The sequence below is a fragment of the Lates calcarifer genome, linkage group LG10 (genome assembly GCF_001640805.2).
Source record: "Lates calcarifer isolate ASB-BC8 linkage group LG10, TLL_Latcal_v3, whole genome shotgun sequence".
Lineage (NCBI taxonomy): Eukaryota > Metazoa > Chordata > Actinopteri > Centropomidae > Lates > Lates calcarifer.
In genome coordinates, this window is record NC_066842.1 from 15,568,948 (window position 1) to 15,596,509 (window position 27,562).

The window sequence follows — 27,562 nt, forward strand, 5'->3', positions numbered from 1 at the left end:
GATATGACTCAGCCTAATGTTATTAGAGCCCACATTGTCCGGATCTCTTTTTTCCATTCACCTGCTCTTCTTTTCTTCCCCTCCTCTCACTTCCTGGTTAAACTGCTGGCTTGTTTACAAGATGTCTGACCATTTATCTGCTCATTTCTTGCCCCATTGGTCTTAGTTGTAGCAATGTCACAATGCCTCTGGATCTCAGCCATTACTTCGGTGAGCACAATGTTCTCATAGCTGATGGAAAAGATGGCCAGATCTGTAAAAATGAGACCCAGGCTGTAGAAGAAGAAAAGGAAAACAGAATACTTTGAGTCAAAACCTTCATCTTACAGCTCAGGATTTGACTGATCGCAGTCCCCTTTCTTTCACTCCTCTGCATATTGACTTAATTCATTCCTCCTCTATCCTTCCATCCTTTGTTCCTCCATCTTTATCTTCCCTCTCTCCTTTTTTTATTGTCACTACTACACACACACATCAACGCCTCTACACCTCAACCCACATCTCGCTCATCGCTCCTCATTTGTCACGTTTGTCTTGTCCCAACTATCTCCCTCCCTCTTTCTCTCTCTCTCTCTCTCTCTCTCTCTCTAGCTCTCGCTCTCTTGACATAATGGCTCGGTGACACTTGTCTTTTCACTTCAGTGTCATGCTGACAGGAGTACTACACACACACACAAACACACATGTGCACACACATACACAGGAGAGAGTTGGAGGATCGTACAGAGTAATGGGATGTCTAGTTTAATCCACACTCTACAGTAAACAGTGTGTGTGACATCCTCTGAGCTGAGGTCAGAGGTCAGGCGGTGTTACGACTCCCTCTGTGTCCTCTGTGCTGCGAGGGTCACACACCCTTCACAGACAGCTGCTGTCCATACTGCCCCCGATGCTCTGAAGTATGGATCAGAACAGCTAAAGAGATTTAAAGGGATTACTCCACTCTGTTCAAACACACACACACACACAGTTTTTCTCACAAACGTGAGATACAGCGTGTACGTGCACACTTCAAAGACAAAGAAAGGACTATGGACTGCCACGTTACTGCATTACCAGAGGGTTTATTTTGCCTCGGTGTTCGATAATGTCATCGTGGCCCAGTCACGTAGTAGCTGACCTCCTGACCTTTGCCCTGTGTTCAGCACCTGCCGACCCCGTTTACAGACAAGGTCAGAGGTCACCGGGGACCGCCTGGGCACACTCCCAGATGGAGCCCTTTTAGCAGCAGGGACAACACCTGTTAAACACACACACACACACACACACACACACACACACACAAACTGAGCAGCATCACATATTCTCCTCACAGTGGCAAATTCTAAAAAGTATCCGCATCCTGTGAGTGACAATTATAGTGACACACACAGCTCTGCAGAGACACAACACACACTACGCTCTGTTTGACATGTCATATGAATTCAGTCGCTCAGAGAATGTGCACCGTATGAATGATGACCGGTCACACCTCAATAACTCTGAACACAATGACAGGAGGTCACAGTCACATAGTAGTAACTGTCTCCAGTCTTTGTGTGTGTGTGTGTGTGTGAGAGAGAGAGAGAGATTTGTGTGTCTCTGAAAAAGTGTGTGGAACAGTGCATATGTTAACCACAATGACAATATGTGACTCAACAGTTTCTATTATTCTGCAGCTGTTTCTAACAAATATGTCTATATCCAGAAATGATAGAAACACAAAGACATTTTGATGAAGAGTATTTAAAATAAAATAAAATGTTAACATTTAAATTACACTATGAGTTTAGATGTTCCTGTTTCAAATAAGTGATGGAACAGATGTTGCTCTCTCATACAATACTTTCCAACAAAATCTAAGCTAAACAAATGTAAACGGCTAGAGGGTTTCCAAATTACTTTTTGTTTGTCTCGTGTGTGTGTGTGTGTGTGTGTGTGTGTGTGTGTGTGGTGAGCTGTCAGAGCAGATCTGGTGAGAGTGGGCTAATTGGAGTTAATTCACCATCTGTCTGTGTGAGCCAGCAGACAGGGTCATTAGCAGAGACAAGTCCAGCCACAGGGGAGGCCGAGAGGGGAATCACCATCCCTCACTTTCTCTCCCTCTGTCTTTAGTTTTCCTTTCCTCCCTGTCTACCAAACCCTCTCTCGTTTCTGTCTCCCTATCCTTATGTCTGTTTGACCCCACCTTCCATCCAATGTTTCAGATCCTGTTGTCTAAATTTCTTTCCTATGCACAAAACAGACTTTGAAATATAGATTTAATTCTTTGTTAGACATTCTGACTCTGTTACGTGCCAGAGAGCGCTGGAAATGATAATAATCTGTGTGCAGAGGACTCTTTTTTTATTTTAGCAATTGTTTAGTCAGATCAGCACTGCCCTCTGCTGGCCAGATGTGGGTCTGAGACCTGTGCAGAGATAAAAAGAGACAGAACAAAATGACTAGTTATTTCCCTGTCCACTACTGAGGGAATAGAGCATCTGCCAGTTGTCAAAAATCTGATGAATCTCCCCCAGTTGAGGTAGATTAACGGAGCCATGATACTCTGCAGAGGAAAGTCACTTCCTTTTCCCTCAGTCTGCTTTTCTTTTCAGATTTGAAAGAGACATTTTGGTGTCACATGCACCACAGAAAAGAGCAGCTTGTTAAATGTCAAACATGAAATAAAAAGATGAGTTTTTTCTTCATTTTTGCTAGGCTTGTTAGTAAACTAAACGATCTCTCAAGAATTTAAGACAAATTGGGAAAATGTAAAATAACAATAACTATTTCTAAGCATGTACAACATGTAAAAGCTGGGCCCCATGGGCCCCTAGTTTGGGAACCCTGCTTTACACCCACAGAAAGCTCAAAAATATACATATATTATAATACAGTAAAATTATATACTAAGCTCATGTCCCACGACTGTCAAAACTGGAGTAAACCAGGAGTTCCTCTGTGATCATTAACTGCATCATGGATTCAGAGCCTTTGTTCACTTCTCTTTTCCTCTCTATACTTCCTGTAATCCTCCATTGCCAAGTGTCCAAAAATAAAAAATATTTTACATTTACCAAGGGGGAGTCTGAGTGGGAAAGTGTGAGTGATAACTAAATGTTGTACTCCCCCCAAAGGTTCTTGTAAAATAACGCTGGATTCTAAACTCAAACCATTAAAGCGCCGTGTGTCCTCAGAGACAAGACAGATTGAGTTTTGAGGCCCACCTCAGGCCTGGACAGACCACCCACACACTCCTGGAGATGTACTGTCTAGAGGCTCAATGTCAGCTAGAGCTGCTGCACAGAAAACAATAAAGAGGAGAGGGCAGGAAATTTCAAGTTTGACAGAGAAATAGTTTTTTAATCTGAGGATTCACTTGGCCCTTCTTATATAGAGGTAATAAGTTCACATTTGCCCTCAGTTCTCCCAGAGCAGGCAGTAACTATCGAGTGCAGACCAGTTGAGTTCCCGTTCTCCACCTCCATGTATTTTTGTTCACCATTCTTTCCTTTGACAATCATAACTATTCATTAACCACACTGTATACACACCAAAAAAAGACAAAACTAAAGAAAAGTAATCATACCATTTTCTTTGATCTTCTTGGTGGTTATTTTTTAACAGTGTGAATTACAGTCAAGTATTGCCATGCTTACTGATGGAACTCAAAAACAGATCTTCAGAAACACAACAGGCTGCAGCTGTACCAACTATTATCTTGTACTCAACACCTCCACTGTAGTTTTGATGGGGTTTGGTGCTTTGCTCTAAGGCACTGTGACAGAAGTTAATAATGGTAGAAAGAAGGCTCATTTGCTTCAGTGGCAGAGATAAAGTAAATGATGCCTGACACAACATCATTATACAAACTGTATGTGGTATTCACAGTGGCACAAACATTTACATAAAGATTAAATTGAACAAACAGAAACAAATGCAGTAATGAATACTTATTACATGTTTGTCCATTAAAATATAAAATATACGGTCTAAATTGTCGAATCTTCCAGTGCACGATACATGATAATTATTTACTCTCTTGCTGGTGTCCTCCTCTTCCTCATTTAAATACAGGAGAATGTTCTGCATTTATATTCAGTTTATTATCCCTATCATAAATCTGGATGGTTTCTGGCTTTGTAGTTTCTTCTGTCATTGATCAGTTTCTGTCTGTTTGAGTACTTGGAAAAGCTCTACAACGAAAAGCTGAGATGAGACCTACGAGGTGTAGTACATCTGGTGAAGTGTTGTGTGAGCTCTGTGGTGGAGAATGACTCAGGGGCCCAGAGCTACACAGGAGCCCTGAAACATGTCAGGAATAGCAGATACTTATTGCATCATTGCCTGGAGTGAGCTGTTGTCAGGGGGCCCAGGATTTCTAGCAATGGCCCTGAAGTCAACAACATTAACTTCTCATTGCTTGTGCCACAAGACACATAGCATGAAAGTTTTAACACCCAAATAAACCAACAAACAGTCTCTCAGCAACAACATAATTACAAGCTTCACAGAAGTAACATTCATTTCAAAGGACAATATATTATTTCACAGCTGACATTTTATGGTGTTTACATTCTGTTTATCTCTCATTACTATTAGTGTGTCACCAGTCTAATGTGAGCTCTCAGGACCCAGTGCCGCTCTGCCTCTCTTGTCTCATCCACATTGAACCACTAACAATCACTGTAAAGCACATGCTGTGTATCCTCCCAGCAGCCAGAGGTGACCAGGTCAGTGAACGCCTCACTGCCATAACTCTGGGCCTCCTGCCAGGCCAACAACATTTACACCAAATAGCCAAATAGTGCTCGACACTGAGGCAGGTGACACAGCAGAGTCCTCTGAACAAAGGCAAATCTCTCTGGGTTGATAGTGGAGCATGTGTGTGTGTGTGTGTGTGTGTGTGTGTGTGTGTGTGTTAGTATTTTTAGTATAAGGATTCAAATAGACTGTTTCCAGCTGCATCTGGAGGATGAGGCAGCCTCTCTGGTCCATGAAAAGCTTCCAACAATAAATATAGTTACATGATTCCTGTTCTCAATCTTCTCCACAGGGCAAAACACTGAGAACACAATTTCTTCCAGAGACATTACTGCACTAAAAATATTTATGTTGCTTATCTTTTGCATGATGCAATATATTATAGAGGATTTTTTTTCATGCCAAGATGATAACCGTGTTACATCAGGGATCAATCAATGAAGTATTAGTTGTAACATTAAATACATGTGGTCATCATATATTCTAATCATGCAAAACATTTTGTTTTAATATTCTCAACACATGGGGATATTTACCTGTCACCTGAACCTCTCACAGTGTAGAAGTGTGGAAAATCACACAAATGATGTGGGTGGATGTCCTTTGGGATTTTCATCCCAAATTAGAATGAATATATTAATTTGTAAGCTGAAAAACAATAACAAAAACAAATAGCTGAAAATTATTTTCCATATGTCCACTTTTATATGTCATTCTGCTTGTCATTTGTTAGCAAACAGATGCATTAAACACTGTCACTTTTTCTGTTTATTTTCTTAAAAAGAAACAAACAAAAAACTAAAACATCAAGCAATGTGGAACTAAAGACTTTTAAAAGTATTTTAAATGGATTGGTTTTGAAATAAGTTGCCACAAAGGATAAGAATATTTAGAGAGGCATGTCTTTGAGTGTCTTTTTCCAGAGCCCCCAAAAGTGAGCAAACACTAGCTCTAATACGAACAGGCCACAGCCCTTCTCTCTGCTTCATTAGTAGGTTAGAAAGTAAACTGAAAGTCCTACGTTGTGATTTTAAAGCCTTGACAAAGTAGTGGTCTGAGAACATTATGTCCACTGAACTGAGTAAATGCTGATTATGTTTATGTAAATTATGTTCATTAACTGGTGGTGTTTTCTGTTCTAGGAAATCACATAAGGAACGACTATCTCTAGCTTTGCTTTGCTATCTTTGTTTAGCTGTGAGTTTCTTTTCTGTAGATTTGTTCTTAGTTAAATCAATTGTTAAGTAAATGTTAGGTGAAACTACTGAGCCAGAGTACATTAATTATGCCTTTTTTCTTTTTTTTACAGAATGCCTAACCTACAGTATTGCAAACAACCAAAACATGAATCAAACATACAGTATTATTCAAATGTTTACCTAATTAATTAATAATATATATTTAAAGCAGCCAAATGTTGTTCTTGACGTTTTTCATTGAAATTATGTCATGGAGGCAGTAACAACAGTAACGATACTTCTTACCTCCAGTAGGAGCCGCTGGTCAGTGTCTGAACCGGCTTTGAGCTGCCAGCGTCGGTTTATTCATCAGTGGAGATCCGGGATGCTCCGACGCTGCTGGAAATGCCTCAGAAGGTAAAGGAGCCTGGCAGTCGCCTTTGTATGAGCAAACAGCTCTGTAGATAAAAGTTTCTACAAACAAAAAAGTTCCTGGATACGCTCTGCGATGAGGTGGAGTGAAGAATAAGTTGTTCCGGACAGCTTGGACGAGGAGGTTTTTCGTCTTTGAAGCTCCCAAGTTTAGACATCTAATGCTAACGCTACGCCGACGTTTGCTAATAGCGTTAGCCTAGCTCGCTAGGTAAATAGACTGCCTCTCGGAGTTTCCTGCATCTGCGTCCACGTTGTCAACCCAAGAACTGTGCTGTTAGTAGTCACTTGTATCATCATTTTATTAAGTTTAATAGTAAGCCTCGCTCCTGCGACATGGGTGGATTTTTGTTATCTTTCACACAAAGCTAACTGGCTATAATTAGCCTGTTCGTATGCTAGCTGACGCTAGCTAACGTTGCCGAGCTAGCCAGCAACTTCTGCAGGAGAGTTTCGGCGAGCTAACCACGGCAGTTTTGTCGCCCACAAGCAACCTCTGCTTTTAAAAGCAGTCAGCCTGCAGCCATGTTTGAAATGGAGACGCATATATCGTGCCTTTTCCCGGAGATCCTGGCCATTATTTTCAGTTATCTGGACGTTAAAGACAAAGGGAGAGTAGCCCAAGTGTGCGCGGCCTGGAGAGACGCGTCCTACCACAAGTCGGTGTGGAGGGGGGTGGAAGCCAAGCTCCATCTGCGGCGAGCTAACCCGTCTCTGTTCCCCAGCCTTCAGACTAGAGGCATCAAAAAAGTTCAGATTCTCAGCCTCAGGCGAAGTCTGAGCTACGTGATTCAGGGGATGCCGCACATCGAAAGCCTTAACCTGTGTGGGTGCTTCAACCTCACAGACAACGGACTCGGACATGCCTTTGTGCAGGACATCCCATCACTGCGGGTGCTGAACCTCAGTCTTTGTAAACAGATCACTGACTCCAGCCTGGGCAGGATTGCCCAGTACCTCAAAAACCTGGAGGTGCTTGAACTCGGGGGATGCAGCAATATCACCAACACAGGCCTGTTGCTCATTGCCTGGGGCTTGCACAGACTCAAGAGCCTTAACCTGCGCAGCTGCAGGCATGTGTCCGATGTGGGCATCGGTCACCTGTCTGGCATGACCCGCAGTGCTGCGGAGGGCTGTCTGTCTCTGGAGAAGTTAACCTTGCAGGACTGCCAGAAGCTGACAGATCTTTCTCTCAAACATGTCTCAAAGGGCCTAAACAAGCTCAAAGTGCTGAACCTCAGTTTCTGCGGAGGGATATCCGATGCAGGGATGATCCACCTGTCACATATGACCCACCTGTGCAGCCTCAACCTGCGGTCCTGTGATAACATCAGTGACACCGGGATAATGCATCTGGCCATGGGCTCTCTACGGCTGTCTGGACTTGATGTCTCCTTCTGTGATAAGATCGGGGACCAGAGCCTGGCATACATCGCCCAGGGCTTGTATCAGCTCAAGTCCCTCTCTCTTTGCTCCTGCCACATCAGTGATGATGGCATTAACAGGATGGTACGCCAGATGCACGAACTAAAGACGCTCAACATTGGACAGTGTGTGAGAATCACGGACAAAGGGTTGGAGTTGATAGCTGACCACCTGACCCAGCTGACAGGGATTGATCTGTACGGTTGTACGAAGATCACCAAGAGGGGTCTGGAGAGGATAACACAGCTCCCGTGCCTTAAAGTGTTGAACCTGGGACTGTGGCAGATGACTGAGAGTGAGAGAGTGAGGTGAAAGCTCTCCTGTTTAGTATACATGTGTTTCATTGTGTATAGTGCTCAGTTTCTTAATTTTACCTTCTATACTGTGACTAAAAACAAGGAGAGGGACTCAGCATTGATCACTGGAATATTGTTCACCTCCGCTGCAATATATCCACTCTTACTCTGACTTTTAGTTTTGTGCTCTCTTTTGAGGTGCATTGTCTAATCTCAGCCAGTGTACAGTTCTTACTATCTAGCTACCTCACCCATCAAACACAGGAGTGCCTACTGTCGCTGAATACTAAACTACATTGCATATTTTTGTGACTCACATACCAGTGGAGATTTTGATATTGAAGAAAAATCTCATTGCAGAATAATAGGTAGGCATTTAACTCTTAACACAAAGGCTGGAGAACCTTGGATTGAAGTTTTGATAGATTTTTTTTTCTTGTTTGATGATTTTTTTTTACTTGTGTAACCAATATTTTTTGTATTGAATGACTGTTGACAAAATTGTACTTCAAATTGAAGTGGGCGGATCACTCCTGTCTTGTGTTTGTTTACCTATGTATAGTTGGCTATGTTTCATATTCCTGAGGAAATAAGTATGTATCAGATGTGCTACTCTGTCAACGGTTCATCAACACGACTACAGTAAGGCGTAGTAATTAACAGCTGCCAAGGCTTTATGCAATACCTAAAACTGTTCATCAGTGGTTTTTCTCCTGAGGAGCTTCCAACGATAGTGTCAGAGTATTTGTTTAAAAAAAGCAGTAATTTAAGATTGTTTTATATTCATACAGTAGTGATATTTATGAATAAAGATGGCAAATATGTTTCAATCTTGTTTGGGTTTTTTGTATTATTTGTAACTGTTTTACAAACTGTTATGTCTGTTAGGGTTTTGCGGTTCAGTGCACCATTTTGAAATATCTAAGCCTTAACAGCCAGGTTTTTAATGCGTATGCTGCACATGATTATCAGGAGAGTGTCTTTAGATTTCTTACATTAAGTATCTCAGAAAGCTGCCACTAAATGAAATCTAGAGTGAATTATGTATTTAAGACTGAGATTATCATCTTAATGAGTTCACAGGTAATACCAATTATTAATAGCTCGTATTTTACCAGTTCGTGCAGCTGAAACCGATGTATTTATACACGGAAAGTGCCTATTGAATCCCACAAGCATTAGTAAAGACTTCAATAGACTGCTGTGTCCCAGCACCTGGATCCAAAGCCACATTTGGCAAGTTTGCTCTCTTTCTTTGTCTTTTCTTACACACTCTAGACTATAACACATGTTCTCAATAGGTTTATGAGGACTTAGGGCTCTGACTATTGCACTGATGAATGCTCTGACGTCTCTGCTGCAGACATTTTCTGCCTTGTAGGCACACTTTTCTGAGGTCCGTGTGTTGATGTTCCATTTTCCAAATAAGTTTTCATCTTGAGATTGAAAGTTTGTATTCCTGACAGCTGAAAACACATTTATGCCAACCTGTTCTGGAGCTTTCAACAGGCATCAAAGGGCTCAGAAAAAACTTTGTGACAAAGTGACTTTGTATTCTTCATATAGTATTTGGAGCTGTTGCCCTCAAATTTACACTGAATACAGGTAAAATCAATGTCTGTAAGTGTTTGATACTATGAGCTCCAGGAGTGTAGCTGATGCTGGCCTCTGACCTGGTGAGCAAAAATATATCTTTTTGAGGAGTTTAATGATAACATGGCAAATGTGCAAGTCTGTGGCCAAGTCATGAGTGTAGAATTTCGATTACACAGTTACTTCTAGTCTTCCTGGAAGAGAACAAGATGAACATGGGTTTAAAAGCTATATTTTGACACCAACACTGCTTAAGTTATTTTTTAAAAAACTTAGAAATCAAATACATAACAGCTGCAAATGTCATAAAACTGCATTCACACATTTGGGTGGAGTTCGTACAACAAATTATGTCTTTCTTTTGGAAAAAAAAAAAAAAGCTCAACAAAAAACAAGGCTTATAATTTATTTATTTACATACATACAAAATCCAAATAACTCACAAACATGTCTGTTTTGCTTTCTTTTTACACAGTTTGATTCTTAACACAAACAGACAGAAGGCAGTACATTTCTCATACAAATGCAAAAGAAAAGAAACAAATACCATGAACTTGACAGAAGCCCCTTAATCAGCTCTGTGTTCCTCAATAAGGAGTCGAGAAAAAGAGATGACGAGACGTTAAGGCAAGGGCAGGGACACACAGGCCAAAGTAAGGGAAATAAAACACTTTAAAATGCCTTCGTTATTCTCTGAACCCAGTGGTGAAAAGTAAAGGGGTTAGGAGAAACAAGCTTCTGACAAGAAGTACAAAAACAAGCATCCAACTAAAATCCTCCAAAACTAGGGGTGTATTTTGCTTTCAGTACAACACACTGTCAGTCCAATTTGAAAATCCACCCACCTAAATTTATCCGTAAAATTGACCACACATAGGAAGTTTGTTAGAAAACTTCATCTATTTTTAGACGTATACTGACGCAGTGTTTCACTGTTTTGTTCTGTAACATTATGTTCCTCTTGTAACAGCAGGAGGGCCATGACAGTTGGTGACTTTTTTTTTTTTTTTTTTAATCCATCAGGCAACATACTGCCTTTGACATCAACCATGACAGAACAGGTAAGAAGAAAACAAACAAAAGACAACAACACTGGAATCTCAGGATAATACATTTACATCACCATGTGGTGAAAATATATTTTAAAAAATGACAATTAGAAATAAATGCAAGAAAAGTACTCTTCCATCACACAGTCACGGTTTGAAAACATTTGTAGTTCACACATTATTTTGACACAAAAGTTGTTGGGTTTTTTTTGACACTTCTCTCCTCAGTCTCGGCTGAGGACACTAACTCGATGGTCTTTTTGTTCAGAGCAGCTCACTCTTCAAGATTCTGTGCAAACATTCAATGCATATCCATACAGTAAACATTTTTATATATATGTATTATATTTATATATATATCTCTATTGAACATGACTTTCCGCAAGTTATGGCAGTACTGTCACACACACACATTTTGTCCTGATGACAAAATTAGACACAAAGGACAACTGCACTGCTTTTAACTTTTCTGATTTTTTAAAAGAATGCACAACACCTTCCACTTAATTACCTTTATTCAGTCACTGTACGTGTTAAATATCACGTTATTTACAAACTGATCTTAAAAAGTCAAAATCTGCTGAAAAGTGACTTTCATTTCCTGTAAATGTAGATGCACTTAGTAATTAAAAACCTCAGCCCTGAAGATTTCAAAAAATACAATAAAAGGAGGCGTCACTTGCATTTGTAAGTGATCTGAAAAACACAGGAAAAAAAGGGGGCGTCGCTTTTATTCTTCAGTCGGCAAAATAAAGATCAGGCGGGCTTTAAGTAACATCTATAGAAACTTTGGATGAGACTGAATGATCAGTGGATCAGATCGGAAATTCTTACATCATGCCTTAGCACCAATATTACAGAGGAATAAATATCCCTGCGTTAGGTCCAGTACTGATCTCTGTGCATGCTCCAAGGCCACTAGAACGTTCTCAAAAGAAACATTGCATACCTCATAAACAAGTGGACGTTGTGTGCAAAACCATCTAAAAATGAATACGTCATCAAGAATAAAAGCTTTTTTTTCTCTCCTCTCTCTCATCTGTTGAAAACTACAACTAAAATCTGATCTTTGATCTGTGTCAAAGGTCAGGCCTTGGTCCCCCCTCTAATGCCGATGACCCCGCCACAGACAACGCAGTAAAACGTACCTATGAGATAATCCTGGCTACATCGATCCGCAGCTCCGAGCTGGGAGAGGAAACATTTGGAGAACGTGCTGCAGTTATTTGGTTAAAAAGTGATGATCGGCTACCAGCAGCTGTATTTCTAACCAGTGACTGGGTTCCAACCCAGTACTTAGGAAACACTGACTGAAATACAAAACAAGAACCTACATGGCTCCGTGATTTTACCCCCTGGACTCGGCTCCTCTCTGCTCCCCTCTAGATGTAGCAGCTCCCCAGTCCTCCAAGACAAAAAGTGCTTTCCTGCCCCATGTGAGGAATAAATTTACCCCCTTAAACGTTAAAGATCTGCGAGAGGAATCTAAGGGGTAAAAAAAACTGAGATAGCAGTGGATGAGGTAACTGTGCTTGATCTGGCAATTCCTGCTGTGAATGACGCCGCCTGGGGAGAGGAAGGTTGGCAGTATACTCCAAGACTTTGTGCGGAAGTTTGCTTCTTTCATCTGAAATTCTTTTCTCTCCCAACGCACCTGTCCCAGACGTACAGGTGTGCAATGATATTTTTGCAAGTATCCTACAAGCAAAAATCTAATTGGGTGTGTTCACAGAGGCAAAAGGGTGAACTTTTGACTTTTAACTTTTGACTAACCTCCAGGATGCTGTTGCCCGCCTGACATATGTTTGGATGTGACTCTGCCATCTGCCATGGCCATCTATAAATGAGCAGACCTCGGTTTACAGTGAGTAATCTGATATTTGCTCAAAGTGGCATATTTAACAGCACTTTGATGGACTTTGTGAACATCCCTAATTTGATTTTTGCACGCCTGATGCTAGAGAGACACATGAGACAGGAAAGCACTCAAGGGTCATGAACGTTTGTTCCAGGGCAGACAAGGGGAACAAAGAATTAGAGCTCAGTGGGTTAATATAATGCCCCTCATTCCTTCCTTCCTTCCTTCCTGGAGCCTCAGTGGGTGGAGGTAGGGGCACCTAGGCTCAGCTACAGGTTAATGTGAAGCCCAGGGTCTCAGTCGATTTGTGTTTGAGGTCAGAGACGTCAGCATGACTCCTCCAGGGCATTGACAACCTGCTCCAGGATATCAGGGCAGTAGTCTGCGATCTGCTGGAGGACAGAGTTGGCATACTCCTGCAGCTCCCCGCTCTCCTTCTCACACACCTCCAGCTCCTGCTCCAACTGATTGGAAGAATTAATTTCTTTTTTAATACATTTTTGAATACATCCAACCAACGACAAAATTCTGCATCAAAAAATAAAAACATATTTTGAAGCTGTTAACATCTGTTTCTTTGAAAGCTTCTCGAAAATAGCACATAGCTTCACTGGAAAACACAAAAATCATTTATTAAGAGTGACTCAGAGTTCCTCCACTGACCTGTTTGACATTCATCTTCTGGAGTTCCTCCTCCCAGTCTTCGGGGTCGCTGTGGTGGTAGTGAGAGGGTGGCGTGAGCTGGCTGAGGATGCTGGGGTCCCGATCGTGGCAGAGGTCTGTCAGGTGGGCGATGTAGAGCTTGAGTTTACTGCGGTTCTGGGACAGGGCTAGAAGAGGGGGTATCATCTGCAGGGTGGGGAGAGAGGGTGAGGCAGAAAAGAAAGAAGGGTGAGGGATATTCACAAGTAGAGTTAAAGGGGAAGAAAATTTTCCTCAGATTGCACACTAACAAATGAGGAGTTATGCTCCTGTTTCAGTGGTTGAACACAATGGCAGACCCAAGCACAAGACACCCATTTGCAAGAGAAAACAGAACGTCATCATCTGCATGCACATTAGAGCCAATCTTTGCCGGTACATTGCTTGTTATTTATACTGTATATAAGCAGCTAAAAAAAGTGTTTTAGAAAGGAACTTACTCTACCACTGATTATGTCAAGATTAAAACCATTACCCAACACAACACCTGTTTGCGTGAGTCAAAATGTGAGCAGCCGTTCATTAGTGTCAGAGCAGTGACATGCAAAGCTAAGATGCTTTAGTTTGAGGCAATGAGACTGAGCCAGGATCAAAATCATCTCATCCTCTTAGCTTGTGCATGCAAACACACACAAACACACACAAACACACACAAACACACACAAACACACAAACACACACCACTGATCCCTGTCCCATAAGCCACTAAAAAGCAATAAATGAACGTTAGCACGGGATGTGTGATGAGAACTGCTCTCACAGAAAGACCAAGCAATGATGACAATGACCATCAACATGAAGAGGAGAGGAATGACATCATATGATGAAAAGAAAACCACAAATGAATGGAAGACAAGTGAACATGCCGCAGAGCAACAACGAAGAAAGGAGCGACAGGTGGGGCTTTTCGCACAAGCTCACCCTTCTGAACAAAATGTCTGAGAGAGAGAGGGGGAGGGCAAAAGGTTGGCTATGCCCAAATACCCTCCTCATCATCCTGTTAGCAACAAGGTAAGCCAATCGCAGCATTAGAAAGGAACATTTGGTTAGTGTGTTTACAGACCAAAAAATAAAAAATAGATTAAAAAAATTAAGTTCATGAGGCATCACTTCAAACTGACAACAGACATTACCTTGTTAATCAATCAACTGCAGAAATTTTAGAGAAGCTGTTAAGAATGAAATACAGACAGGAGCCAGCCAACTGAGGGTTAGATAATCTACCTGATCTGGAGAGGGTTTGTGATTTGTCTGGTCAGGGGCAGTCTTCAGATGGTCATCTTCATAGTTGTCGGCCATCAGCTTCATCCTGTTCTGAGTCTGTGAATTAAAGGCAGTAAAGATTAAGAAAAAAACCCACTTCTCTCACATGAAGAAGCGAGGGAACAAAGAGCAGGAGAGTGATGTGATAACAAAGGACATCTAAAGCTTGAATAGAAAATGTATACTTCTTTTAATGTAGCTTATTTTTGTAGTTTTGACCATCATTTTGATCAATTCTAATAACATTTCACCCTTTTCTGAAATCTGGGGGCGTGATGATATTTAAGAATAGCGTCCAGCAATACAAGACGTCATTCATCATACTGACAAATACATTTCATTTGCATGCAATAAACAATTATATAAACCTATTTTGTAGACAGATTCTGGTACTGTGTAATTAACAGTTTCATTTCATTTATATGTAGTTTTATCTGTTATATAATCAACCTAATTTATGAACAATAATGATATCTTTCAACAAAAACTACAGTATTGAGGAGAAAAAGACTGTATAAGTTTAAAACCTTTGTGTGGAGCCAGTATGCAGAGAGCCTGTTTGATATGAAGCCACTGTTATACTTTTCTTTTACTGGCTCCTGGTTAGGGAGATGATGGTCAGGAGGGACAGAGAAAAACTGCCTACATCCAGGGACATCAAATATTGTCGGTAGAAAAAGTTCCCACTGGGATAGGTAATCCTTGAGGATTTTATGCCAAATAAAGATTTTACTGGTATCAGGTCTGTAATTTTGTAGCGTGCCTGGTGGTTACACAAACTATTCTAGGATAACAGGCAGCCAGTATCTGTTCTTCATAAAATTTCCCCTAGCAGGACACTCAATCTCTGTACTCTGTCCCCTACTGGTGAATACAGTTTATGTGAGACATGTGGGAAAGAGAGGCAGAAACAACACAAATGTGTTTGATCATGGTAAGGTTAAACTGCTGTGATGTCTTAGTCATTTATTCCCCTTGGTGTATAGCAGATGACCCCCACCCACCTGCTGTTTGAGTTGTTGCACCAGTCTATCCTTCTCCCGCTTCAGCAGAGCCACCTCATCCTGGGTCTTCTTCTTCTTAGAGGAGGACAACTCCAGAAGGGCTATGTTAGCATCCTTTTCGCTGATAGCAGCCAACAGCGCCTCCTGTCTGTTAGGTGGGGATGAAACAACATGGCATTTAACCACATGAGTAAATAGTTCAATTATCATTTATAATTCATTGCACAAAATCATCCTGCCAGCTGGGGTGGGCCAGAATTGGATGACATTTTACATGATAAAAGGTAGCAATCAATAATCCAAAGACTACCACAACCAGCTGTGTGTGTTTATGTGTTTGTGCACAAACGTCTTACTTCATCTCCAGCACCTCCTCCAGGTGTTTCCTGCGCTCAGCTCGCAGGGTTGTGAGGTGTGCCTCCTTCTCACACAGAGACTGCTGGGTAGAGGCCAGCTTGGCCCTCATGGACTCCAGCTCCTGCTTCACCTTCTCCATGGCCCCCAGCAGCTCCTCCATCTGGGGACGAACACACACACACACACCACACACACACAAACAAGTCAGTCATGAATAGAGTAAGAGCAGATCATCTTAATCCATCAGTGAAAGCAAAGGGTTTTTTTTTTCAAGAGGACTTTTTTTCAATAATTTGCCAGTATGAATTGCTCTAATAAGAGGCAGGGGGAGAATTCATGTGGGCTTTTGGGAAGGACTTGGAGTTAACTATAACACAGGTACCATTAAACTACAGCACTAAATTTCATTTACCTGTTATTTACTTAAAAGGGCACAAGTGGTCCCCTGTTTTATATCAACACATGCTTTAATCACAGTTGACTGAATGAGAGTGAATAATCCATCCGTAAATGATCAATTTATTGGCCATTTGATGTATGAAAGAACCAATTAGTGAGCATGTTTTATAAGCAAACAACAGGTAAACAAAAGAACATGAAAATTACATGGGCTGGAACCAACAGCAACACTTTGCAAAGACATGCAGTTCGACAACAACCAAACCCCAAAAATCAACCAAAGATCACAAACATGTTTATGGCAGGGCTGTGGCATGGGGTTGCATGAATTGCAGAGGCGTTGCTGTTATTGTGTCCACTCCATGTAAGCGTTGTTGTTCACTGATGGAGGTCACATATACTGGGCTCATACCTTAGACCACTTAAAGTGGGCGAGGGTGGACTCATGCATTGGTTTGAGTGAGTGCTTCTGAGAGGCAGTGTGTAGCAGAGAGAAAACGAGAGAAAACGACAAGCAAAGATAAAAGAACTGAGAGGAGGAGGCCAGAGGAGAGGAGGGAGGTGAAGAAGGGACGAGAAACACCACAATGGCAGCAAAAAGGTGAGGGAGAAAGAATCTCAGTATATGAAGATGTTTGTTTTAGATGTGTTTAGGTATGCATGTACTGTAGATGTGATCCTTTGACTTGATTAATATTCTTCTATCACGATTGTGCGTGTTTAAGGGGTGTTTGTGTACCTGTTTCTCTTGCAGTGACCTGGCAGCCTCCTCCTGTGCAAGCACCATTTCCCGCTCAGCAGTGATCTGAACGCTCTCTCTCAGGGCCTCCTCCAGCTCCTCTATACGCTCCGTCTTCTGGCGCAGAGTGTCCTACGGAGTGGGAGCAGAAAGAGATCAAATTATGGTTTGTCGGTGACAGAGAATGCAAACTTCTCTACAGTCCAAGTCATCCACACACAAGCGCTACCTTCACCTGCTGGGAGGTCTCAGACAGATTGTCCTCCCTCTTTCTGGCTTCCTCCATGAGCCGAGCATTCCTGCTTTTCTCCACTTGCTCCTTGTGCTTCAGAGACGCCACCTTCTTTGTCTGGTCCTTCATCTGCCTAAAGAGACATCATGGGATACAAGGGTGGAGTTATGTACATATACAAGTCAGTCTGTGGTGCCACTTGACAAATAAAAGCCACATTTATCATTCCAACTTAATGTGGGGAAAAAGTGCAAATAAATAATGTTTTCAAGAGATGTGATTCCATGAGAAGCTAGCCTTTTTAGACACACTGAAATGACAGTGACAAACATCGTCTTACAGACTTGCTTTGGCAAGTCTTTCGACAGCCCTGCAAAGAGTCAATCTCAGATTTGACTTGGGGCGAAAGACAAAACAATAAGAAGGTGAAAGGAAAGGAAAGGAAAAAATGGGCATGAGAACTGGGTAAAACCAAAGACAAAGAGCTCAATATGTCAGGACAAGGCAATTGCTTGCGGCACCACATACTATGGGAGAGGCAAGAAGTGAAGGGAAACAAAAGGAGAGAAATGTGAGGAGAAGACAAAGCGTAAAAAAAGATGTCAGGGGGAGAGAGAGAAAAAGAGCAAATACTAACCTGGAGGCCAGACTGGTGGGGTGAGAGATTTCCGGTGAAAAGATAAGAAAGCAGTAAAGAGAAAAACAGGCTCAGACCAGGAAAAGAGAGGTAGAGGGGAGACCTCATACATATCAGCTATAATTTTGTATCTTTGGCTCTAATGTCACAAGATCACACAATTCACCATCTACAAAGGAAAAGACAGCAGTCACGGACAAACTACATGAAAGACAGCTTGCCTGTGCCAATTACTGTAGCTGTACGTACCACCATTAAAACAAGACAGCTAATAATATTCACCACATCAGCTTTCAAAGCTGTACCGCTAAAACGCCAAATGGCAGGTGGCCAGATTACACTAAAATCCACCATTAAATGTGCCAGGGGGCAACAGTCTCCAGGGCGACATGAAGTCATTGAGGGAAAATTTGCATCAATTAAGAGGAGCAGTGGTCACAAGTCCAAGCTAGCAGGGACGGAAACTGATAAGAGAGTTCAGCTACTGACAATACAAAAAACACAGCATGTAAAAGAGTTAATCACTTCTGTGACACTGGATCAAAAAAATCTACACATAGTAAACATTAAAGACCTTATTTATTCCAGGGCCAACAATCAGAAACCCCCGGCACATAAACTGGCCAATATTCATTAGCTACTGAACAGTGACAATAGCAAAGACACACATGTTGCAGAATTGATGTAGATGTAGATGTTTCCACCCACCTCTCCAGTTCACTGATCTTTTTATCCTTGTCATTCTTCTCATTCTCCATTTCCCGAAGGATCTCCAACAGGCGGTCGACCTCTGCCTGGGCCTTCCCAGAATCTTCTTTGTGGCGGGCCACTTCCTGCTCAAGGTTCTTAATGCGTTCGGCCAGCTCAGTGTTTGCTTGAGCTTCCAGGGCTGCATTCTGAGCCTGACGGGGGGGACAAGATGGTGGTTAGAAATCAGCTGTAGTCCCCTTTCAGGGTTGGTGGCCAGAGATCAGCAAAGTAATAAACACTAAATTGGGTCATGTTGTGTTGAGCCTGTCACATCCTAGAAGATTGCTCTATGTGAAGTATCTTACTCTCTTAAGCTGGTTCTCCAGTTTGAGGCACTCCTCCTTCTTCTGCTCCAAGGCAATTTCCAGACTCTTAAGTTTTGAGTCCTTCTTCAGCCCTGAGGAGGCCAGGGATGACGCATGCTCTTTCAGGTCCAACAGTGAGGTCTGCACGTACACACACCCACACACACAGCACAAGTATGAAGTATAGAAGAACCTGTTCCAGCTTATCAAACTACCAGAGCATGGGACTGAGGAGACTGAAAATACATTAGATCTAATATTGGCATCCATGACTCATTGTAAAAGTGAGACTTATGGAAAAAACTGTTGACAAGAGTTTGCCTGCTTTAGTGCGAGCTTGTGTTCCTGAATTTGTTTCTCACCTCTCTGTCTGACAGGTCTCCCTGCAATAAGCTCAGTCGCTCCTTCAACTCTTTCAGTTCCTTCTTGGTACAGTCGAGCTCCTCTGTCTTCTCCCGGTCGTCTCGGTCTCGCTGCTCCTTTAGACGCTCAATGATGCGCTCCTAGGTGGACGTAGGAGAAACAAACACACTTGCTGCCTTCACAAGCATAACCAACCGACACATACACACTGTTACAACTGAATACAAATAAATATCAACTCCAATTTGCTAAGGCACCAGTCACTGAGTTTGTGCAGACATAAATTCACCTTTTCTGCAAGAGACTCCTCCAGTGTGGTGAGAGCGGTGTCAGTGTTGGAAGTGTCTGCCTGCAAAGACTTTACTCTCTCCTTCAGGCTGCTCATCTGCTTCTCTTTGTCCCTAAGCTGCTCCTGAAGGTTCTCAATCTGCAGAGCAAACACAAGCATCCACCAGTCAACATAAACATCCACCACAGGACATGTACTATGACATGATGGATGCATCTTTCACACAAACTCAACACAAGATCTTTTGAACCGCTCTTAGTCCACATCACCTTCTTCTGTAGCACATTAACTTTGCGCTCCTTAACCTCCAGCATGTCCTTGAGGTCGTGGATTTCCCCATTGAGCGTGCCCTTCTCTTCTGACATTTCCTGTATCTGCTTGCTCTTCTTATTCAGAGTTGCCTCTTTCTCCTCCAAGCGCAGGCGCAAGGCATCAACCTGGCCAGGAAAAGGCAGACAGTTTACAACAGTTGCAATCCATAACTGTGTCCTGTTCACATGTTTAAAAGCAAAAGAGCAAAGAAAACTGGAAAACTCTCTTCACATATGATAAGTTGTGTGCTTTTGTTTGAAGTCAAAGGGAGGAGGAATAAGCCTTCCCTAACTGCACACAGTATGTACCCTTTAAGATATGTATCCACTGTACCTCTGTCTGTAAGATGGCAGCCCGCTGCTCCTTGGCAGTGAGAGACTCCTTGAGGACTTCAATGTGTTGCTTGCTGTCTGAGAACTGGTTGGTGAGCGTCTCCAGCTTGGTCTGTAAACCAAGCAGCTCTGTGTCCTTTCTGGAGAGGTCCTGCTTCACCTGCTCCATCTGAAGAAAAGGCAGAGGGGGAGACAAGGAAGAGGGAGAGACTGAGATGTATGGATCTACATGTATACAGATTTATATGTGAGATAATGCAGAATTACAGCAGTTCGGTTAACCGTAATGTCATGACGTGTCTGACCTTGTTCTTCATGAACTTGGTGTGGCTGCGGTAAACCTCCATCTGCTTCATCTCCTCCTGACGCTCCTCACAGCTCAGAAGTCCATTGGATTTCAGCATTAGCAGCTCCTCCTCCATGTCCCTCAGGCTGCGCTCCATAGAGTTGATTTTTGCATCCTGGGGTTGATGAAGAGAGATTAACACATGTAGCGTGTACAGGTGTGACACACCACATACATCATCACAAACAGCTCTCTATTCAAATCCTCACCTTCATGTCGATGACAGTCTGTAGAGCCTTAGTTTTGGTGGATTCAGGGGTTCCCTCGTACCGGCGGTGAAGCTCCTGCTGGGTCAAAAGAAGTCGTATGTTGTTTGTATAGCGAAATTTCAGATCAGACAATAAACGGTTAAAAAACATAACCAGACTGTTACATCTTCCATGGTTGTCCTGGACATTACCTCTCTTAGTGCTGTAATCTCTCTGTCCCTCTGGTCCAGTAAACTCTCAAGGTGATGCCTGTGCATCTCTGCATCAGCCAGTCTCCTGGTCCGCTCCTGGTCCTCCTCTGATGCCTTGGCAGATGGCCCTGACACAGCGAACATAACAACCCAGTTACCATGACGACACAGGTAAAAAAGGCATTTATGTAGTCGAAAGTTAAAATCTTTATACCAGCCAACTTGAGCATCATAAGCCATGTGGTTTACTCGCAGAGGCTAAAAAAGGTAAATAATCAAATAGCTAACAGAACACAGAACTTGATGCATTTGCCAGTGTATTTTTTATTGTATTTATTAAAGGCATCCTCTGAGATTTTAATGAGTTTTTGTTTGTCAAATGTGACATTTTGAGCAATTTGTGCCCCTAAATTATTCTGAGAGAAACCTATGCAAAGGGTATTTCAATTAAGCTCTTGAATGTTTGTAGCCTCAGAAGCATGTTTGGATTTTTAAAGAATGTACTGTGGTCAGTTTATGGAGAAAAGAAACCCATATTTGGCCAGTGGGGGAAACTGCTTGGGTTGAGATGAGGGGGAAACAAGTAAGCAGCAACCACAGCTGCTTAAAGTGATATCCTGAGACCCAAAATGTTTGTGGAAGAAACCTGTTATATACAGTCAACAAGAAAACCAGCAAAGTGTTTTAAATACTGTTTTTTTAAGAATCAGAATCTATTGGCCAATAGTGCTTTGCTACCCCCCGTAGGATAAAACCACCTTTGCTCTGTAGCATCTCCAGAAGTTTCTTAATGGATTCATCTCTGGCTCCCAGGGTTTGCTTCTGCGTGTCAATCCTCAGCTCCATCTCCTCCAGGGTCTTTCTTAGGAGGAAGAGCTCTTTGGCCTGCCTCTCGTGCTCGGCCTGTAGCCGCCGGTAGTTCTCCTCTGTAGGTTCAGATGACAGGGCCAGGTCCCGGCCTTGGCTCGCCGGATCTTGCTGAAGCAGCTGGTTCAGGTCCCTTTGGATCCTCAGCTCATCCTGAAGAGCCTGAACCGTCATCTGGAGGTGCTGGAGAGAAACACGAGAGACACATACATCCATCTGTTCTCCTCTCTGTTTGCTAGCCTTCTGTACAAAATGATTTACACGGGGGTAGATGTGGTGAAGAAATATATTGATTATTTGAATGATACAGGAGCAACATTTGCCCCACTTTATAAGATGGATCCTAGCATAATATTGTGTTACAGCCTTTTAAAAAAATCAGCCTCTAATCATGCCTGAAAATTCAGCAATGCCCTGACAGATGCGCCCCCAGCAGCCAGGCTTTGTGGACAGTGTTACATTTCATGCCCAGGCAAATACAAGTGGTGAAACACAATCAGCCCAGTATAGTATTGCATTGTTTGTGGCATCTGACGCCACGGACACTTGGCAGGGGCTGCCGTGAGACACAAGGCTGTGTTACACTCTGGTCTGAACCAGCTGTGAGCGTTTTCAGACGACAGAACAAAGAGAGAAGTCAGTGCCTGCCTTCGTTTCTCTCTGTCCCCCCACCCCCACTCCCTCCCTTTCCTTCCTTTGTCATCCTCTCCTCCTCCCTCCACCGGCACACAACATTCTCCTCCTCACACACACTATTCATCTACCTTGCCTGCTCTCACCCTATCTCTTTCCTCCAATACTCTCACCTCTCCTCTTGCTAACCCTCCTCCCTTTCCATCACCCTCTCCACCCCGTGACTAAGGCTGACTCACTGCTGTGACTGCACCGAACCACCCTCCAACACACACACACACGGACAGATGCATGCACGGACATGCACAGAAACCCACAAACACACACATATATATACACACACACACACACACACACACACACACACACACACACACACACACACCTTCTCCTTTCCCCTCCCATATTCTCACTCTCTCTGCCTGAGGAGAGATAACACTCAGGCGTTTGAGAGAGCACAAAGCATAGGAGATGTGATGCACTAACTGAACTGATCCAAACAGTAAGTCACAGTTCATAATAACACACAAAACACAAAACCAAACCTCTGCATCCACGCCACTGGACAAACTGTAAAAGTTAAAATGCAAAAGATGCTCAGTGTGTGATACATACTTCCCTTTTCCTTATTCTCCCCATCTTATCTTTAAAATCTTATGACTGCTGCACTAACATCACTGCCACTGTGCGTCAGCTGACAAAACATTATTAGAATTTTACAATGACAAATGTGATTTTTTTATCCATGTGGCAGGGAGCATTTAGCAGGAAATAACTGATGATTATTAGGTGAGTGTCTGACCTTTTTAAATGGGAAAAGGAAGATGACAGCCATCTCACACTATTACACACTACGTAATAGCAGCCACTTATCACAGACGATGGTAGAGAGAAATGTCTTGTAGTTGGGATTTGGAAAAACTGTGGCCAGCGCACATATCAGCATAGCTAGCACAGAAATGCAATCAAAGCTACACATACACATAAAACATGAACATACAACTGCAAATGTATCCACAGTCAGTTGGACCTATGTTCAGTGAGAGCATACAGTTTAACTGAAACTGTAATTAACCAAATGCCTTTGAGTGTGTGAGTGTGTGGTGTGTGTGTCCATGTTTTCCGTTGAATGTGTGCCAGCGTGGGAAGTGGAGGCTGACATATGAAAGCAGACATCTTTAAATTACAGCACCCGCTAATTTGCCCTGCACTAGTCGGGCATTACTGGGAATTAGTCCACAGTGTGATTCTGTGACTCAGCAGGAGTGAAAACAGCAAATTATACAGGTCAGCCATTCCATTAAGAATCACAGTGAAACAAAGACTATTTCTCTTCATTACCAAAACTTAATTTGCACAATTCCCACAACATACTGTGGGTTTTAAAAATAGATCTTGGGACTATATCTATTTACTTTTTGTTATTAAATACATATTTGTTACATGGGCACATACGGTATCTATACGTGACGCAGGCCAGCGTGGAAGTGGTCTAAAATTTTGCTAAGCCTGTGTCTTCAGACTTAAGATCCTGAGCCAAGGAAGAGAAAAACAAGAGAAAATTAACACATAAGAAATTATAGGAAAAACAAGGTTATTAAAATGCTGGGTTTCTGCACCTGACATCAGAGATGACGAAGCCAATTGGATGAATGGCAACACGTATTCAGCTCTGCAATAACAAGTCCCGTAGACTGTTGAATACTTCATTTTAACAGGTAATGGACAATGTCACTAGCATTATCACAAAAAAAGCTTGAATGAAAGAGGAACTTGATAAAATCTCTTAATCTCATAAAGACAATCACACACACAGACACCCTCACTCTAACGAGCATTTTCTTCTGTCTAAACAGAGTCTAGTCTCAGCACTTGTTTTTATAGAATGACTATTTTCAATCCATGAGAATATATGATATGAAAGTGAATGCTGTAGTTCTGATATGGATTTCTACTGAAAAACAAACGTATAACATATATTCATCTGATTTGTTTTCATTTCACCTCAAGGTATGGTATATAACCTGCATCCAACATATGATAAACCAAAAGAAAGCTTTAATTTCAATATTCTTGAAAGGCATATAAGTAAAACACTGAATGAAAAGTGCTATTCACAAGCACTCTTTATCACTGCTACCCATTGCTGAAATACATTCTTAAGATCAGTCTTATTTTCTGCAGTGGTTAAACTACTACACATGTGCCTAGTTTTAGATTTGCACTTTGTCCACATTTTTTATCCTGTTCGCCACATCCAGCAATTTCTGAAACATACAGAGATGCCAATGCAGCCATTACTTACGGCCTCTTTCATCTATTAAGCATGAGCATATAGCTGCGTATAAGAGGATTAACTAGATGTTCAAAAACCGCCTCTAACCTATGCAGCTGGAGAAAAGAGAGAGAGAGAGAGAGAGAAACACACTAGTACTAAACCTAACACACAGTGTGAAATGCATTTCTCCAGTCAAACATGTTTGACCCTGGCAGATTGATGACTCTGTCCAAATTGAGAAAAATTAGTTGATGAAATCAGAAACCGGAATTTACCTGTGCTTCATCTTGAATCACACGGTACTGTTCCTTCCAGACAGCAATCTTAGAGACCTCATCTTTCCTGAGAGCTCGCTCCTTCTTTAACTCTGGGCTCCAGAAGGTCTTGATAGAATTCATGGAGGAACTTAGCTTGCTCTCCTTAACCTCCACTTCCCGTCGCAGCATCTCATTCTCACGCAGAACCTGAGAAAGCAGGATAAAGGAGTGGCAAATAAATACTAAGAAAATTTCCACATCTTAGATAAATAAAATCTGAAAGCTTGGAGAAAAATTTGAAAAATACCTCTTTAAGTTGGGCCTGCAGATCAAGTATGGTGTTGTCTCTGGCCTGCCTCAGAGAATGAGGCACGGTGGAGGCCATGTGGTGGTCCCCAAAAGCTAGAGCATCACCTGCCATCATTCCTGCTGGCAACACAGCATTGGCAGGCACTGAGGTGGAGATGTTGGGAGTGCTAGCAGCCACCACTCCGCTGCTGCTGCCCCTTGACCCATATGTCACCCTTTGCCTCCCCATGGTCGTCACAGTCCCTCCGCTTTTGGGCAGGTGGTCCCCTGCCATGGCGACCTCATTGTCACTCAGGTACATTGGTCCTGAGGTGGCATACGCAGCGTTGAGGGACTGGATGTTCTCCATGGAAAGCGTCTTGCCTCCCGCTCCTCCAGGTCCCCCTCCACTGCCTCCAGTGCTGTTGGTGCGACGGTGTCCCATCCGAGGAGAGCGAGGAAGGCGAGGAGAACGGCCAGATCCCTGATTACCAGTACCACCTCCATCTCTTCCTCCACTATGGTTGGCATCCCCTCTGCCAACAGAGCGGGCACTACCGTACATCTTCTGCTAAATAGAAGAATGGACCTGACTGCAAAACTTAATTATGACCTCTAGTGTCTGTTATATTCTTGCTGATTTTGTGGTTGTGACTTTCAGCAATTGTGTGAAAATGCGGCGGTGACACTGCTTCAACTGGAGAAGGTCGGCACAATGTTCATGATAAAAAAGACTTCCCTCTTCCAACAGGAGCTATCCAGTGTTACAAATTATGACACCAGCCTGCAAGGAGAAAACAGTTGTTCCCTATAAATCGTACAGCAATAGCACACATAACCCAGCTGTTGGAAATTAATAAGACAACTGAATGAATGTAAAATTGAAGGGGTTGCTATCCGTCAGTAAATGAGCAATAGCACGTTTCTTTTTTTGGGGGGGGGGTTCAGTTTTTAGCATTTAGCACTTAGCACAATGAGAATGAGTAGGGATACATACTTTGTCTTTAACTGGACCCCTTCCTGCAGCACAGACAGTTATGTAACTGTGTAAAGGCATGTCTAAGAACAATAATTATTCTCAGATGTGGTCCCTTAGTGCAAAGTCCTTCCTAATCGACTTATTACATTTCTACTTGAGGACACAGATGTGGAAAAGTTTTGGAAGCACTGATTAGTTTATCCTCATCAAAGGTTAAGTTGAACCCTGCAACGTTGTAAGTCGAGTTTGAGTCAACATTTTGATAATAAACCAACATGAGACTTCACGTAGCTTTCGTGTACAGACACGTATCTGGCTATCCTGGTCTGTGCTCTGTTTTCTGTTTTCTTTTTAAATGAATTTCCACCACAGCCCTTTAAGGCAGTCTGCGTGGCCTTGCTAGCAGCTAACGTTACGTTAACATACCGGCGGCTAACAGTCAAGGCTGGCATTTAATCTACTTTTAACTACGTGTTATCCCTACGTTGTTGTCTTTGTTTGCTTGAGAGGTGTGTAAACACATTTTGTCTGAGGTCAAAATGTTGAATCTCTCAATCATTTTTCCAATGTGCTGACGCTATGGATTAAAACTAGCTATGGAGGCAAATGAGATTGTCCATGGTGGACATTGTAAGAAAAAAACTCCCAGATTTTAAAATGAGTACAAAATGGAAATAACAGCCTCTCGGATAAAAAGCTAGATATCTCATGCGATAAGTTCAATAAATGTGATGTCAAACTGTGACACATTAAACCAGAACTGAAGTATTTTTCACAATCCTAACGACAGCGTACAGGGTCTGCTCTGGAGACACCCATATCAAACCATATCCATTTCCCCCTCCTCTTCTGGACGGATTTTCATTTTAAGCTTCGGTTTTCTTCATTCAGAGCTTCACATACCTAACTGTGAGTCCACTGAATATCAAGGAGAGAGCTAAAATACCAAATGCACATAACGTTTAGCGTTAGCTCGCCGTGACATACGGTGGCTAGTCCATCCAATTTACGTGGTCAAGCAGAACCTCTATTTTTTCTCGCCAACACAATAGCGAGTAGTGAAAACCTCTCCAAACAAACTACCTTTCTCGTTGCCTGGTGGAGCTCAAACCGGTGCCAGTGCTGAATTCTCTGTCAAGTGGGTGGAAATCGGCTGCGAAAACGGTCATTTTATGTTAATCGCTCGATAGATGTCTATCTGATTTTCCCATCTTCACCAGCAGTACCAGCGGCTCAGGAGAGCCAGGGCGCCTCAGTGACGTCAAGCCTCCTGC

The 27,562-nt window shown here is 42.5% G+C and overlaps 2 protein-coding genes across 6 annotated transcripts; one reads left to right on the forward strand and one right to left on the reverse strand.

Moving 5' to 3' along the window:
- Positions 1–6,249: 6,249 nt before the first annotated feature.
- Positions 6,250–8,886, forward strand: LOC108875259 (F-box/LRR-repeat protein 14). Its single transcript, XM_018664059.2, has one exon. The coding sequence runs from the start codon at positions 6,861–6,863 to the stop codon at positions 8,070–8,072; it is 1,212 nt and encodes a 403-aa protein (XP_018519575.1). The 5' UTR covers positions 6,250–6,860; the 3' UTR covers positions 8,073–8,886.
- A 1,155-nt stretch (positions 8,887–10,041) lies between these two features.
- Positions 10,042–27,562, reverse strand: LOC108875258 (ELKS/Rab6-interacting/CAST family member 1). 5 transcript variants are annotated; one of them, XM_018664056.2, is made up of 20 exons: positions 27,372–27,561; positions 25,329–26,093; positions 25,040–25,228; positions 21,745–22,036; positions 20,987–21,114; positions 20,796–20,870; positions 20,546–20,701; positions 20,242–20,409; positions 19,866–20,033; positions 19,597–19,734; positions 19,307–19,447; positions 18,945–19,085; positions 18,598–18,791; positions 17,250–17,385; positions 17,021–17,152; positions 15,882–16,042; positions 15,526–15,673; positions 14,483–14,578; positions 13,220–13,405; positions 10,042–13,020 (listed from the first exon to the last, which is right to left on the reverse strand). In XM_018664056.2, the coding sequence occupies exons 2-20, from the start codon at positions 25,872–25,874 to the stop codon at positions 12,883–12,885; spliced, it is 3,333 nt and encodes a 1,110-aa protein (XP_018519572.1). In that variant the 5' UTR covers positions 25,875–26,093; positions 27,372–27,561; the 3' UTR covers positions 10,042–12,882. The 5 variants fall into 5 exon arrangements, with proteins under 5 accessions (XP_018519572.1, XP_050929396.1, XP_018519571.1 ...); XM_051073439.1 differs by having other exon boundaries at positions 17,256–17,385; positions 20,796–20,873; XM_018664055.2 differs by having other exon boundaries at positions 20,796–20,873.

Bases quoted from the DNA above. Each gene is read 5' to 3' on its own strand.
- LOC108875259 (XM_018664059.2), top strand. From the start codon at position 6,861: ATGTTTGAAATGGAGACGCATATATCGTGCCTTTTCCCGGAGATCCTG.
- LOC108875258 (XM_018664055.2), bottom strand. From the start codon at position 25,874: ATGTACGGTAGTGCCCGCTCTGTTGGCAGAGGGGATGCCAACCATAGT. The intron at 18,792-18,944 runs GTAAGATACTTC...CCCCCCCGTCAG, and splicing joins TGGAGAACCAGCTTAAGAGA to GCTCAGAATGCAGCCCTGGA. The intron at 13,021-13,219 runs GTCAGTGGAGGA...TCTTCCAATCAG, and splicing joins AGAAGATGAATGTCAAACAG to TTGGAGCAGGAGCTGGAGGT.